We start from the raw sequence: 17,671 nt of genomic DNA on the forward strand, positions 1-17,671 counted from the left end.
GAAGTGATGCACCAAACTTGACCTCCCAAAGTGCTGGAATTACAAGAGGGAGCCACTGTGCTTGACCCTGAAAGGGTTTATTTATATAGAAATGTAGGCGCCTTCATGAGACCAAACCATCATAATGTTACCGTATAAGTAGGAAACAATGGATTGTGTAGAGAAAAATCCAAAGGCAGACTAATTTACTCACAATCTTCGTGCAGAAAATCAGGCAACATACAGATATTCCTTAACGTCTGTTAGTTATTCATTCTTGATCCAGATAAGAATTTCATTATGTGTGACACAGTTGTAAATACAATGAATGAATAGAGGCAACAAGAAGAGGTCTTTCATTATGTAAGATATCAGTTCTCTTTAGAGAACAAAAACAAAACAAGAGATGATATCCAGCAGTCATACTTTCAGAAACAAATTTCTAAAATCCTACTTCATTTTCCAGATGAATCATATTCAAATAGGAATTAAGCCAAGTGGTAAGTCATTACTATTTGGCTTATGCCCTATGTGGAATATGGGACAGCATTATTAAATCAATGCTAAGTTATCTAAATTGACAGGCAAGTGATGCAGGGCACAGTAAACAATGGCATAAACAAATGTGCAGTTTTTAAAGAAGAACCTTCGACTCTTATAAACTAGCTTTGTTTAATATTATCCCTATGTAGTCTTCTTGTTCCAGGAACTCCAGACACTTTCTGGGGACAATACTGAATAATTAGAATGTCTTTAGAATACATAATAAAAAGTCAAATACAAAGGCTAGGCTAGACTCGCTACCCAGTTAATAACAAATAACCCCATGGGTACAGTCACAAAATGTGGTACTTAAAGTAAATACATGAAATGACAGAGAACTCCAGCAACTAAAAATGATCATTGTTTTAACATGACAATAGGTACATTTTAGGCTTTTTATTTTATTAAACCGTAGACCATTTATCTTTTGTCTTTTGTTCCAACTTATTTTTTATAATGCCATTTTGTACCCATGACTTTAAAAATAAATTTGAAAAACTATTATATTATGTACTATAGGTACTTCATGAGATTCTTCTGAAACAATTTATTGGTTCTGTTTGACTAACCTATTTTTTTTATTTAATGCTACCTCATGTCATATGTCATATAAATTTTGGAATACACTTGCATATAATAGAATAACCCTATGCTGTTTTTCTATCCCCAGAGCCACAGACATGTACATTGAAAGATTTCCTCTGTGCCAATGGGGACTGTGTTTCTTCAAGGTTTTGGTGTGATGGAGATTTTGACTGTGCAGATGGCTCTGATGAGGTAGGCATCTTTGTAAAATCAAACACAAAGAAAGCAGCTCTTTAGAAGCACATTTGTAATTATTATTATTCAGTCCAGTAAGTGTGGCAAGGACAGCTCAGAAATACACTTTGCTCCTGACACACTGAGATAAGTATTATATCCATGTGCTTTGCTCCACATCCCCAGCACAGGGAATAGCTCTTGTGCTGCTATTGACAGTTAATTTTATAGTCTGTTTTACCTCAACTAGTGAATAGCTGGGTTGGGAATAGGATGTTTGGAAATCCTATTCCCTATAGCTGATGCCCCTGCCATCTGTGAATTAGTTCATAAATTTGCTGCAGTATTTATAGTCAGGACTAATATTTTATGCATTTTAAACAGTTTCTTCTCCCCAGTCTCTTTCTTCAATAGATATAGTCTTACAGACATCGATATGGGTCATCAATTTTCATGAAACCACAGGTTGAGCTTTGCTTCGGTGATGAATCACAATCCATTTATAATAAGGCCTATGTACACATAGCTTTAAGTGAAAAAGTTTACAAATTCTCTGGATAATTCTGTAAACTTAGTTTGTGCTAACATTAATAATACCTAATACAATTTGTTATTTATGCATTCATGTCCTTCTGTTACAGATATTAATTACTCCATGATGCTTTAAAAATAATAAACTACACATGATTTTATATTTTTTCTCAAATTTAAAAGGACCCCAAGCTTTCATATCCCAATATCAGTTATTTCTCGTAGATAATAGGAGAAACACAAGGTTTGTGCGATCAAGTCTAGTCAGAGGTGAAGGAAAAAAGAGCTCTGTGCTCCTCAGTGTACATCATGGCTCTGGTATTACAGTGATTCCCTAGGGTTCTGCTGCTCTGGTTGACAAGCATATGTACTCACCTCTCATTACTGTCCTCCCACTGACTGCAGACTTGGCCAGAGGATTTTCACTGCAGCTCTGGAGGTTTCTGTGTTTCAGTTCCCAGTTCCCTAGGCATCCACTGATTTCTTGCCTCTGTGGGAGTTACTACAGGTCTCTGCTATTTATAAAACCCATGAAAACCATTCCCTGTAGTACTGGACAGTTCTGCCTCTTCTTGCCATTTTGGAAAGTCACAATAACCACATTCAACAGCCTAGATTTTGAAAATATACACATGTAATTTCTCACTCGAGGGCCAGCAAAACCTAAGTCTCAAGGATGCAAAGGTCACTCAAGAGAAGAAGTTGAAAAATACACCACTTCTAGTCATGAAGCTCTTCACAAAATAAAAGTCAAACCATTTTTTTTAATTGTACTTGAGGTTCAGGGGTACATCATGCAGGATTGTTGCATAGGTACACACATGGCAATGTGCAAACATTTTTTTTTAAAAAAACACACAGGAGAGTTACATCTTTTACATTTACCAGCCACATATTTACCTAGCATTCATTCATTTGAAAATTTCGTTAAACTTTTTTATGGCAGAAAAATACATTTTAAGTAAACTCATCCATGAAAAATATCTTGGTTTCAATTTTGTTTATTTAATATGTTGCACCAATCTGTGTAATCTGTAAAACATCAAAAGGTGGGGATATATTATTTAAGGCTTGTGTATTTATCTTATATCTTATTCACAAGATATGCAAAGTACATTTACGGAATCAAACACTGCTTCTTCTTTAAAATCTTATTCATGTGAAAATAGATATCTGTATTACCACCATGTCTCTCATGCCATAAGTTGATGGACATATTTGATGGCTAAATATGTCTCCATATATCCAGACATTTTCATGGTAAAGCTCAGAAGAAATGAAATTAACCGTAGTACAGTCACTTTTCTGTATATTTATAGACATTTAGTACAGTGTATATGTCATAAAGTAGCTAACACTATTGGTAGTTTATTTCCATTTTTTTTTCTACAATCTAGACAAAGAAAAAGGATTGAACAAATGTCTGGAAGGAAGAATTACACACAGGATACTCTCATATTAAGAGCAAAAATTGGGAGAAATGTGAAGATAAGGTTCTGTGTAAATAAAACTGATAGTATGATTAGCTTTTTAATAACAAGATGCAACAACAAAGAAGAAATTTACAAACTTGGTTCAGTCTAATTTTATAGCAAGTGTTTATCTCTGTGACACACACAGAGAATGATTATTTAAATTATTATTTTCTTTATTTTAAATTCTAATATTTGTCCTCTACATTTAGCATAATATGTTGTAAAACAGAAAAAGCAAATAAATCTTAAACTGCATTCATAGACTTATTTTTAATAATAATATTGCTTCTGCTAATTTGAAACGTAGCATGGTTCAAATACTTATTTATATCAATGCCATTAGAACTCAAAATTTAAAAGTAAAAGAAAGGAGATATAAATTTAGAAACAAAAAGCTAAGTAAAAATTCTCTCATATTAAATCCAAAAGATCTTGATTAATCCTACTCTTTCTAAAAATATATAATTTCTACTTTTACCAGTGTAAAGTCCTAGAACCAATTATAACCCAACAGTAATGACTATCCTGGAATTCGTCAAGTGGTCTCTAAATACCATTTTCTAATGAAAAGAAACAAAGCTTCTTTTGAGATATGCCTAATTTTAGGTCTGAAAAAATAAATTGACAATATGAGCTGCTAACATCTGAGATTATTAAGAGAGTGTACAAAGTGCACAAGAACAAACTTAAAGGAACTTGCCCTGAAACAAGGGACAATTTGAGCATTAGAAAGAAAAATGACTTTAAGAGATTGAAACACACACACAAAAATGTATAAAAATCAATGAGTTCACAACAATACTTTAAAAAGCTGAAGTTCATTAATCACTTCGGAGGTTGCTAAGTTATCAACATTCTTAAGATGTAATTAGTCAAATTCAGAATGGGAGCTATTCTATAGTATAAATGACCTGTTTTTTTCAAGTAGTAAACGGAATTTTAAAAATCTGAAGAATGAGAAGTAGTTATATATTAAAGAAACTTTAATTCAAGGTATAGATTTCTTTTGAGTCCTTATTTTACCAAACAGTATTTTATATAGTTATGTAAATTTGGATTTTGTATATGGGCTGAATGTTTTAAATAATTATTGTTAATTCTGTGATACTGTCAGCTTTCTGATACTATTGTTATGTTAAAATATTCTTAATGTAAATAAGTGGAGAGATGATGGATGAAATATGCATAGTGAAGTGTTGATAATTGTTGAATGAGCATAATGGGCACACAGCATACACTATTCTATTCCGTCTACTTTTCTATGTGTTTTTAAATGCCTAAAATAATACAACACGTCTATAGACACACATGCTCATACACACAAACACAAACACACACATACAGTGCAATGAATCTCAGATTACAATTTTCTGATGATAAGAAAAGTACCTACGCATGCTACCTTATATATTGTTGTTCAAACACTGTAGACACACCAATGCCATTGGTTATTGAGCTACTTTACTTAACCGAGCTCAGTTACAGGGATAATTATTCCTTGCTTCTAAAAATGTTTACTGGATAGTTACTATAATTATGTCACGGTATTAGATACTTGGTTCACAGACAGATATGATCTTTATCCTGGTAGAGCTGGGATAAAGTCACCTGAGATGTTAATTTATATTTGTTTTCTACATTTGCTAATTCATTAATTTATTAATTCACTCAGCAGTTTGTATTGAATGCTTACCTTATCCCCGGCACTGACAGTATGGAGAATACAGTGTTGAATAAAACATATGACATCTCTTTCTTATAACATTCTCTAATGTCTTTCACACCATTTTCTATTATTTAGCTTACTATTCAGATAGCCCAGATTTCTGATTACGTTTACACAGAAAAAGCCTTTCTTAGGTAGTTCCGTTTCTACTTAAACTGTCATCACAAAGAGAAAATTTCTGGAATTTAGGAACTCTCCTTCCTTACATGTGAATGAAACTGGGATGAAGCAGCAAGTAGTAGTTCAATGTACTTTACTCACTGGGAGTTCCACAAACCATGAGATTGTTACACCTTTTGTGAAAGAAGCAGGCAAGTACATTTTAGCAAAAATAGAAATTTCTTAACAACAGAAAATATAATCCCAGTGAGACACTTCCCTAGAGTATTCCATTTCAACCACAGTGTTCAGACCCAGGGAAGGTGATTTCTAGTGAATCCAATTCACTTATCTCATATACACATCCCTAAAGATAAATCTGCCATCTTGTTTGACTTCTACATAAAATCTGTATATGGACTAGAAGAAATGAAAATTTGACATTTCATTTCACAGTTCTTTAGAGACCAATGTCAGAAAAGAGGAGAAGGAGAATTATAAACAAGTAAACTGTAAAAGGTGCAAAGGAAAAGAGATAGAGAAAAGAGAAAGAAAGAACACCAGGGGAAGTTTTGCCAGTGCAGAATGGATTTGTCTTTAGATTCCTGTTTGTTTCACATTCCATATCCCTAGCCTTCTACTCCCTATAGCCAATGAACTGAATGTAATTGCTTAGAAATAATTTTAGAAAAAAAAATGTTTAGAGACAGGATGTCACTATGTTGCCTAGACTAGAGCGCAGTGGTATTCATGTGTGCCTATCACAGCAAACTACAGCCTCCAAGTTCTGGACTCAAGCAGTCCTCCTACCCCAGCCTCCTGAGTGGCTCTGGCTACTGTGCCAGCTAGAAGTAATTCTTTTACCCTTTTATTATAGCATGATCTTCATTGTCACCTACAATTATTAAAATTCCAGCACCCCATAACTACCTACTGAATAATGATTTTCTCAGAGTAACTTAATTAGCATGATGAAGCTATAAAATTTGTGTTCATTTTTCATTTTTTATTTTATGATGATCCACAGGGACAAACAAAAGTGGAAAATGGTTTTAATTCTGTTATATAGTCATGGGCTTCCTTGAAATATTAGCATCTGAGCCGTTTTTATATAGTAGATATGGTTCCTACACTTCCAGTTTCTAACATAAGTTGTCTGGTCTTTTGGGTTTATAAACATCTTTCTATAAATGTAATTTTAATTACATTTGTGTTTTTTGGACAGAGAAATTGTGAAACAGTTGTTCCAAGACTAGGTCCAGGTTTTCTGTACATAAGTTTTCCTGTTTTTTGAGCTTGTAGATGTTTTTCTAAAATTTTAATTTTAATTACATCTCTGTTTGTCATAGAGAAATTGTGAGATGAGTTGTTCCAAAGATCAGTTTCAATGTTCCAATGGTCAGTGTATACCAGCAAAGTGGAAATGTGATGGCCATGAAGACTGTAAATATGGGGAAGATGAGAAAAGCTGTGAGCCAGGTAAGAGGATTGAAGTGATATTTAATTTTGTTAACATTTTACCTTAATAGGATTTAAATTTAAGCAGCAATATGCAGAAAACAGTGGCAAATATGTCATATGTTTACCATTTTTAAGAAATGATCTACAAATCTGTGGACACATTAATTAGTGTGTTCTTCATATGTTTTGAAAGTGTTTTGGAAGATAAGATCATTACTTATGAATGGAATCCAAGCATAATTCCCCCAAATTTGATTTTCTGGTTTCTATATCTTATTATACCATTTGGAATTGTTTCCTAAAGATAGCCACGCAAAATCTGTTGAAATTATAAGTACAGTGAAAGACGGGTTTTTAGTTATGAAAATGGTTATGAAATAGAATGTACTCATTTCAACATGATGTTAGCTAAAAAGAAGCATAATTGTATTGTTTGTATTTACATCTTGAGCCAAAATTTGGTTAAAATTAAGAAGCAAAACCAGAAAAAAGATACATTCTCAATTTTTGTGCTAGCTGGCTCTATAAATATACTCAATTAAGACATTTAATCTTTTTATGATATATTTTAATTACATTATCTTATAGAAAAATATTACTGGTGAAAAACTATACTATAATGTATGTATGACCATGAAAACATTACCTTGAGAGATCAGGTCAGCGTCACAGGTACAAGGGTCACACATTACTATGCCCCAGGCCCAGGCCCATGGGCTATGTTGTTAATTGATCACATATTTCTTTCTTACTGTATACAGACATGTTATTAGAGTCCTTATGAATACAGATTCCTAGGCAAACACTGCCAATTAAAAGGAATTGAAACTCAAGGCAAAAGCATTTTAGTATCCCTGAGCTAAGGAATTCAGACCACAAAGTTATTAAGTAAGTACAATAGGCTACATAGTGGTCTAACATAAGGTCAAAAGCCCAGATGTTTGAATGTAAGCCTAGACAACTCAAGCCCATAGACAAAGGCAGCTGTTGTAATTACTGTAAATTAATTAGACTGGGTAGTATTTACATCCTGTGACTAATACACTTATAAATATTAGAAACTTGCAAATATTACACTTGTAAATAACATATTTAGATGCTTATTTTTCTTAATTTCTACATCGAAAAGGAATACTGCACTTTCTAACTCTGTTAATTACACATGTATTCATATTTAAAATCCCCAAACAATACGATTCTTAGAACTTATTCAAATGCTACATTTATGTTAATGCAAACAAATGGATATCATTGGGTCTATGAGACCATGCCAAGATTTCTACTTTCGGCTTTATACAGTGAATATGAGAATTAACATACTCAAAGATTACTAAATATTATTACAGCTTTGAAAATAATTTGAGACTTTAATATTTTAAATAATTTAATTTAAAATTATTAAAAAATTATGTAACTCTTCAAAATCAAAGGGATGAAGGATAGCAAGGTTTTTTTCTTTTCCCCCCCTACGGACTATTGAGTTAAATTCTTACTGCACAGGGTATTACATCACAAAGTATATTTAATACAATGCAGTAATATTGTAAATAATTGCAAAATTATTTATTTAAATAGTTTAAATCAATCTGTAATAGCAGTCATTATAGTTATATAATATAAAGTATTTTTATTACCATCTATAAATTCATATATTTATTTGTTTATATGTTTTTATTTCTCATACCAGTTATTTTTACTGTATCTAAATCTCAAATTTATAATTGTATTCAGCTTCTCCTACTTGCTCATCAAGTGAATATATATGTGCCAGTGGAGGATGTATGTCAGCATCTTTGAAATGTAATGGAGAATATGATTGTGCTGATGGTTCAGATGAGGTAAAACATATCGTTTAATTAACATATTTGAATTACATGAATTGGATTTGGGCAAACAAATGTAATAAAAATAAAGAGAATCTTGATTCTGAGAGCAGTTTAACATGTTGGATATGTACATTAATGCAATCATTTAAGCAAATACCTGAATCTCTATGCTGTCCATATACTAAAGCTCATTGCCATTTGTAGAGGTTATGTTCATTAATACAAAATAAGAGAAAGCCCAGGGTATAATAAATCTCTAGTATTACAAGCTGCATGTTTATTTGGCCCATGATTGTGTCATTATCATTAATGAAAACTGCAGTGTCCATTTGTATTTGAACAGATGGACTGTGTGACTGAATGTAAGGAAGATCAGTTTCGGTGCAAAAATAAAGCCCACTGTATTCCAATTAGATGGCTGTGTGATGGAATTCATGACTGTGTGGATGGCAGTGATGAAGAGAACTGTGACAGAGGTAAGGTATTTTTTTGTGTGTGTGCCTGTGAGACAATGGAAGTTAAAGTGCTGTGCAGAATGTATAGTGTGTGCTAGAGGCAGAGGATAGGATCATTAGATGCTTCTCTTTACTCTTCCAAGTTTCATTACATAACAGCCTGGTCTACACATGCAAAATCCAGATCATTGTCAGTCAGAGTGTAATCTCAATCTGGGCATGACAGATGTGACCACAGTGCAAGTGTTTACTGAGTGTCTACCATTTCAGACTAGATGCCGGGTCGATCATAGGGATATGTGGAGAATACACAGAAAGTGGCCATTAAAACCATGACTATAAAAGTATATTCTGAATTTTCCGTATATTCTTTTCTTTTGCATTGCTTTCCCCACTCTGAAAATACAGAAACAACATATGGCATACTCAATTGCACACATTCATATGCTGTATAATATATAGGTCATAGGTTGTGCCCCAAATCCCTAAATTTCCGCATTGCCATATCACTGAGAAAATAACCTACATTTTTTGTCAGTCTAAAAGACAACTTTCTGTTTTGTCATATATTATTTCCCAGCTATGTGAAGACCATTTCCTGACAGAAAACATTTTAGTTGTAAACCACCACATTAAATGCAGCGATTGCTACTACTTTAGAGTTATTTCTCAAAGCATTGTGTGCTGAAGCTTAAAATGATCCCAAATTAATCAGTGTTTGTTATTTTTATTTTGTTAAATATATTTTGTAAATACAAAATTTCTTGTGACCTGCTTACAAAGTCTCTCAATAGATTTTACACTTGGTATTTGAAAGATCATCAGTAAAGATGGTACTAGACATTGCCACATGATTCAAGGCACTTTAATGTGCACTCTAGGTTTATACAGTTTAAATCTATCTAAAATATTTTCTTTTGTAAATATGTAGTCACCTAAGAAAAACAATTTTTTATTTTCTTTAATATTATATCAGATGTTTATGATTAGATAATATCTACATTCCAAATCTGATGAAGTGTTATATTATGCAGAAAAAAAATAGTTTATTTTTTTGTTTTGTTTTTTTTAATTTACTGCACCTTTGAAGCAGGACTTAACTCATAGACAGTGCATCCAGAGTTGGCCTTCAGTTTTGTTTTGAATTTGTCATTCGTAGTAGAGAGCCATACAAGGTTAACTATCCATAATGACTATTTCTACCATAGGCTAAGTTCTCACACTCACTGCAGTTGGTCACTCTAGAGGCAGCAGGCATTGTGGACAGTCTGGCAGCATAACTCATGTGACTTTTATGTTTAAAGGTTTTGGATGACAATTAAGTTAGTCCTTGTTTTCCATATTCTAGCGAATCACCTCTGTTGCTCAGCTTCAATCACTACTACCAGTCTAGTTTATTCTCCCATTGCTCCTTGCTTGGGTGGGCGTAATGCCACTTAGCTGGTTTTCAATGCATTCTAATCACTGTTACAAGCTTCATCTTTATATAACATGGACTTATATAGTGTCCCTCTGATTATATCAGTTTTTACTTAAGGCACCTGATTACATAGAAACAATTCAAGCTAGTAATCAGGGTTACGAGAGAATGATCCCATTTTACCCTCCCAGGCTTACCTTCTACTGTGCCTCTTTATGTGTTATATCCTAGCCAAAGTGGAAAACCTCAAGTACCTTTCAGATCCAAAATTATTCTACTAAATATTTAATGTTAATGACTGAAAAAGAGTTGAGAGCCTTTAATTCAATCATTTACAAATGTTTCAAAGTCTCCTTCCTCTCCATTCACACTTCTAACTTGGTTTTCTTTGCTGCTAGGTAATTAAGTTTCAATTACACATTTTAGTGGTTAAATTATTTGATCCCATATGAATGTAACTTAAGGCATTACCAGTTTCAGATTTCTAGTATTTAATTTATTTTCAGGAAGTGGCTTAGGTATTGGATAAAAGCATTTTAAGGCATTGAGGAAATGGGATGTCAAAATAAGCATCTTTTCTATTAAATCTCTCTTCCATTTATCTCCAATCTGGATACATGAGCTAATAAGAGCTGAGCATTGGGGCCTGGAATGTAAGAGAGCTGAAGGACAGTCATGACACATTTTCCCAAAGAATCGGTTTGACTGGTTTACTTTAAAAGACAAAAGTCCAAAATACTCTGGAATTAAAAGCAGCATTCTCATTTTTAAAGGTAAAACATATGGCCTTAAGGAAGTATGGTGCTTGTTCTGGCCTGAGCTTTCAAAATTTGCACTTTAAGTAACGCTGCTGGAAAATATTGGGAAGTTCTCTTTTGAGTAATTGCCAGCTAAACAACATGTAAGCTAGTCAAATAAATTATAAAGTATTATCATGTATTAAGGCTTCTCTCAACCTAATTAAGATGAGAACGCTAGATGTTTATTTTCAGTGATGATGCACTTGACCAGATTTATATGAACTTGCCAAGGCCTCTGTTATAATTATACTTTTCTGTTTTTCTAATAACTTCCTGTTGAGCTGATCAAGAAGATGACTAGGAAACTGAAATTTCAATTCAGCCAGTCTCTTTAAACTATACCTTTTTTTGTTGTTTATATTTGCTTTATGCCATTTAAAAATAAAGGCATTTTAAGTGAATCTCAGGATGTCATGGTAGCACCATGATGCATTTTTTTGAAATGCAAATATTTTGCAGTACAACATCAAGTCTTTGGCAGGTTATCACAAAACCTTTGCCTTTCTCTTACAATATGATTTTATTTGTAGTTCTCTTCTTTAAATAAAATCAGTAGCATGTCCAACACTCATGTGGAGAAAATTATAATGTTATCTAATGCAATACCTTAGGGAGCTCATTTTTAACAAGACTGCTATATATATGGTGCAAATAGCATTTTCTAAAATAATCAGAGAATGTCAGAAATTCACAAATTCTGTTTTAATGTAATCCATTGCAAAATGGAGCATGTGATGAGATTTAGTCATTAGAACCTTTATGCTGAAAGTGAACTCTGCTTCATATTCTATGGATTTGATTTTGAGTTAAGGCAATATACTCACTTCATACTGGTATTCATCTTCAATTTATTTAGTACAAAGGACTGCATACTGCACATGCCATCTTTTTCATCATCTTCAGAGTGAGATGGTTGTTAAATGGTATTGAATTTTATTGCATAGGTTTTCATAATTGAGATTAATTTTATAATTATAGCAGTATGGAGCTTAGCATTGCAGAAGGTTGGAAGAAAGGGTTATCCCAACGACAGATGTGGAACTGTCAGTCTCACATGGTGGTATCACCTTGGTGGATTCATCCAGCCCTTGCCTTTGTCTGTTTCATAGTTTGATGGTTCTCAGAGATTACAACATAAGCTTTACCAATTCTACTAAGCATTTTTGCAGACAATTATACTGTTATTCAGATCAGTATCACTGTAAGTTCTTGGCCTGAGCTTTAACTACCACTTAGCATTCTAAGCAGCCTGCCCAGGTTTTCCTAGTCATGTTTCTGCCATTATCATATCAGGTTTTTAAAGAGTCAACCCTCTCAAATCTGTTACTAAGCCACCTCTGACTCTCTTCATTAATAATTTCATCTTCGTCCTTACAGAAATAATAAATATCATGACAATTTTTCAACATCTGGCCACCAAGCTAACAAACCTACCTGTAGCTGTGCTCAGACTTTCCTCCTTCTTTCTTCCCAAAACAGAACACTTACTTAATTTCCAGTCTAAGTCTATGCCTTTCATTTTGCTCTAGTTCTGAAATCTCTCCCACTCTCTGGATGCTCCAGAAGCTCATTACATTAATTACCCTTTTTCTTTCTTGTATCCTCAAATGTACCTTGTCTACTGAATTATTATCAGAAGCCTTTAAATGTGTTCAGGGATTTGTTCTTCCTCACACAAGCAATGAGGCTCACTTTCTGGACTCTTTCTTCCCTTTATGCCAGACTTCCTCTTCTCATTCAGTAGCCAATGACAGCCATTTCATTAAAGCCACCACCATTTCACTAAACCTACTTTACATTAGTTACATGTTCTATCCCTCTTGTTAGAATCTTTTTCCTATGTATTGTCTGGTACCATCTTTCCAGATATTTCTCCAAGCATTTTGATTACTTTTTCTCAGTCTCTTTTGTAGATTCTTCTTTATCTACCCAATCTGTTTTTCACTGTGTTCTTTTTTAAACTTCAAATCATAACTATATTCTGATTACTGCCAGATGCACATTTACAGCTCAAAAATCTGAAATACATTTCAGACATATTTATCCACCAGCTTGCTCGACATCACCACATGGCTGTCTGCTGGTACCTTAAATGAATTATGTCTTAAGCCTACTCCTCCTGCTGTGTTCCTTTATTTAATGAACAACAGCATCTACCAAATGGCCCAAACAAACTAAAAAAATGAGTTTCCTCTTTCTCTGCTCACTCTCCTTTGCCACCCTCATCTACTTAGCCATCAGGGCCTGAGGAGTTTTCCTTCTGAAGAGCCTCTCAGCCATGGTTCCTCTAGTTTAAGTTATCATCAGTTCTTCTCTGGATTGCCATGATCTCTGTTGAAATATGTCTTTTTCCTCCAGTGTGGTCTTTACTGTCGCTATCTTTATTTCTAAATTCTCCACACCATAGCTAGAGTTTTCATTCTACAATCTAACCAATTCTACCACTTCTTAAGTTAAACCTTTTTCTACTTGATGTGGATTATCAGAGATTTGTGTAACAAGTCAGAACTCAGAGCAAGAAGAGCTATTTGACCTTCACAAGTTCAGTCACACTATTCTCTCCAAAGTACATCTGCCAGAGGAACAATGGCTTTTTCTGGATATTTTCTAGGCTTTTAAGGATGTTCACTGTCACTGCTCTGCCCCATATTTTGACGAACATATGTGTGTTTAAATATGTTAACACCTTCGGTAAGTCAAATCTAGCCAACCCATGAATCATATCTCTTACCTATGTATGAGGCTTAACTAGGTACTGTAACTCTTTGAGAGCAATCTTATTTATATTAATTCTATAGTCTGATATTTGTGTTGCTTCCCCAGGTACTTCTTGCACCTATGACCCCATATATCACTTTAACTGTACTTCTTCTATAACGTGTAAAAACACTGGGTCCCAGAGAAATTAATGGAGTTATCCAAAGCAAAACTAGAACCCACAGTTCCTAAGTCCCAAGTCATTGTAGTCTCTACCATATATTGCTACATCTCTAGACATAGAACCCAAATTTTTTTATTTACTTAGGTCCTTTGCATATGGTAGATGTACTTAAAAATTTTACATTAGAATATTTTTGTATTCCTAATGTTTTTATTTGTTAAAAGATAAAAATGCAAACATTTGAAAAATCCAAAAAATAATGCTTTAAACTTTTATGTTAAAAAACTGAAATATTGGATAATATGTGCAAGTTCTTATTGCTGTTACAAAATTAATTGTTTCTTTGTGATTGCAAAAACCTTTTTACTGGTTATTCTAAGTTTTTAGTGATCTAGTATTTCAGATACAGCTGAATTGTCTAATAATTCTAAAAGTGTGTTTTCTTTCAAGAAAAACAAATTTTAAAAAATTACAATAAAACTAAAATAATCTAAATCTCTGTGTATTCAGTAATATAAAAACTGTGTGAAGTTGAAGATAACATATTTTTAAAAATTTTCTTTTAAAATCTTATCAGTATTTTCTTAAAAATTGACATATATGAGAGTAATATTAGAACATTTTGAAACATAAACAATGAATACATGTTATTAAAAAAATTGAATGTTTCCTGTTACTAGTATTATGCTCAAAATAAATATAAGGAAGCAAGAAACTAGATCATGTTTGCTAAGAATTAGAGGAATATGTGTCCTGTTGACCGGCATTGATTACCCTGAATGTCTTTGTCTCTTCTTGTTTTAAAATAAAGGAGGAAATATATGTAGAGCTGACGAGTTCCTTTGCAATAATTCTCTTTGCAAACTACATTTCTGGGTGTGTGATGGAGAAGACGACTGTGGAGACAACTCTGATGAAGCCCCTGATATGTGTGGTATGGCATTTCACATGGCTCTAGATTATCCTTTTATCTCTGATCTCATGCACCAGCATGAATCCATGAAGTGGTAAAGTGAACTACAAATTATACCATCCTGGGGTTAGGTAGATAAAGTATAACCACAGACACAGCTTTCATTCAGGTAATAAAGAGATTACCCTGCTCAGAGGTTACGACTTTATAGAGACTCATCCTAAATCTGAACTTGCACAGGTCAACACTATTCAGAAGAGAGATTGTGGTCTCTTTATGTGGATTTAGAGTAGTCAATTTTTTAATTGAATATGATTCATATAAGAATTTTGGCTTCACATCAAATTGGAGTTTTAGACTAATTTTTGGGGGGAAGACAGATAAGTAAATGGAAAATACATGAATAATAAAATCTCATAGTTCCACAAGTCACCCACTAAAGAAATCTCTCTCTCTCTTTCTGTCTGTCATCTATTTATCATCTGTCTGATATCCATCTATCTACATATCTATCTGTCTATATCCTTACAAATCTTAGCCACAGACCTGAAATTAGGAGTTATTTAACATTTAAACCTAAAAATCTTAACAAAAGTTACCATTTCTCCAAATTCAAGTTTCTCTTGACTGATATTTTCAGGTATATGCTTATGCAAACAACAAATATTAAAGTTCAATTTTATATCAGTAAAATAAAGGATCCCTTCTATTTTAATGAATTTTTTGAGTCTCTGTTCTCATACTTTATATCTAATTTCTAAATAAATGTTGTAGTTTCACCTATACTTTAAAGGAAAATATTGTCACTTCAGATATAACTCAATAGCACATTCTGTAAATTAAAGACAATACAGCATGAGTGTATATACTTACACATTTTGTTCTATTTGTTGCATCAAGTTAAGGCCATATTTAGATATAGGTGGTGACATTTCACTATTGATGTCACAGTTGTGAAAAAATACAAAACAAGCAGGTAGCTTTCCTTTTTAAGTATTTAAAAGTTAAAAAAAAAAGGGCTTTGGAGAGTTTTTTTTCTTTACATACAACTCATTATGATGAGTAATGCAACTAAGTTTTAGTTTAAGTTTTCTTTATATAATCTTATAAATAAACTCTGGGGAATCACCAGCGATTATATTGTTTTTGAATCATAATATATCAAGCAATACGAGAGCTGATCTACCAACATCAATCCAGAACCTATTATTTTTATCATTTACATAATTTTTTCTATTCTCTATCCCACTTGACCACAAAACCAGTGAGTGGAATCAGAAATGTTCAGTAATTGATGTATGTCTACAGAGTCACACTCTCCTAGTGCCACTTCCAGGGCCAGGAATTGATTCTCAGGAGCATTCCACATAGCACAGATGGGAAACCTTGAAAAATCCAGATTGACTGTGTGAACGTTTTTTGCATTTCTCTCAGTGAGCAATATCAACATTGAGTCAAGCTATTATGTGCCAGAAATTGTGCTAAATAATTAGGGGGAAAAATGGTTCTTTTTGACAAGGAGATCTTATTTTGGCTGGACAAATAAAATAATTTTTGTACCTTGTATTTAAAGCAATTATATAATTAACCAAAAGTATGGAAAAAGCAGAGAGATTCACTGAACTCTGCCTAAAGAACAATTCAGAAAGGCAGATGTGAATAGCATGAGAAAAGGTGTCATTCACTTAAGCAAAGTAAATAGCATGAGAAAAGGTGTCATTCATTCATTCATTCATTCAACAGAGAGTTGTTCAGTAAGAGACTATGATTAGTTTGGTGATATAATGATGGGAGAAGTGAACACAAACTCTAATCTCGCAGAGCTTAGAATCTAATGGAAGACGGATAGTCTTGTGCACAATAATATGCAATTACAAACTATGATACGTACTATAAAGAAAAAGCATAGTAATTTGTAAGAGTATGGAATAGAAAGATTTTATCAAACTTACGGTATGAGAAATAACATTTTAGTTCAGGCCTTGAAAGTATTTAGCTGCTGAGTAGGTGAAAAGGATTCAGGTTGGGAGTGAAAGAGTGATACAACATTGCAGGCAAAGGATATAAGCTATGTGAAGGCTCTGGGGCAGAGCAAACCACGAATTACTCAAGGAAGTGAAGGACCCATGTTCCCAGAGAGCACAGAGCCAGGTAGGTAGAGACACTCCTTTATTTAACCAGATAAACCCATTGTAAATTGAAAATAATGTAAATTGACAGTGTAGGTTTGAATTTATTCAAGTTAAAATATTTTCAACTTAAAAATATTTTCAACTTATAAATGATACATCAGGGCATAATCCCATAGTGAGTAGAGAACATGTATTGTTTTCACACTGTTATAAAGTCAGAAAACTGCAAATTGTTTTCAGTTTGCTACTGTTAAATTGGAGATCATCTATATTTGCTTAGGATGAAACTATAGACAGCAGAGATATATGCCACCTGGCGGTTCTAAGTTTTAGCTGGAAAATAATTGGAAATACTAAGAAATTTTAAGCAGAGGTGGTACCTGGTCATATTTAAATTATATAAATATTGGATAGAACGTATTAAAAATAGTTAAAACCATGGTGGTACTTTAGGCAAACTATGCTAGTAGCTTGGGTTGAGATTATGACAGCATGTGCTAGCACAATGTAGACAGATTTGAAGATGATATAAAGGGCAGAATAAATTGGATTAAATGGTGGATTGGATATGGTGAATGAGAGAAAGTTGTGGAGTATAATGTGTATGTTGTTTTTGCTTTCCCATTTGAATGGAAGGAGATCATAGGAAAAGGAACAGTTTTGCAAGTAAA

The 17,671-nt window shown here is 33.2% G+C and overlaps 1 protein-coding gene across 4 annotated transcripts in view; it reads left to right on the top strand.

Annotated features, from left to right (window-relative positions):
* LRP1B (LDL receptor related protein 1B) overlaps positions 1-17,671 on the top strand; it is a 1,941,900-nt gene that overhangs the window by 1,798,928 nt on the left and 125,301 nt on the right. For all 4 annotated transcript variants that reach the window (XR_013518953.1, XM_078327882.1, XM_078327883.1 and 1 more), the window contains 5 exons: positions 1,193-1,299; positions 6,462-6,591; positions 8,305-8,411; positions 8,743-8,875; positions 14,767-14,889. Coding sequence is in view for 3 of the 4 variants with exons in the window: in XM_078327882.1 (XP_078184008.1) it covers positions 1,193-1,299; positions 6,462-6,591; positions 8,305-8,411; positions 8,743-8,875; positions 14,767-14,889 (600 nt within the window). In the remaining variant the exon portion in view is untranslated. The remainder of the gene's footprint in view (positions 1-1,192; positions 1,300-6,461; positions 6,592-8,304; positions 8,412-8,742; positions 8,876-14,766; positions 14,890-17,671) is intronic.

This window comes from Callithrix jacchus, chromosome 6 (genome assembly GCF_049354715.1).
Source record: "Callithrix jacchus isolate 240 chromosome 6, calJac240_pri, whole genome shotgun sequence".
Classification (NCBI taxonomy): Eukaryota; Metazoa; Chordata; class Mammalia; order Primates; family Cebidae; genus Callithrix; species Callithrix jacchus.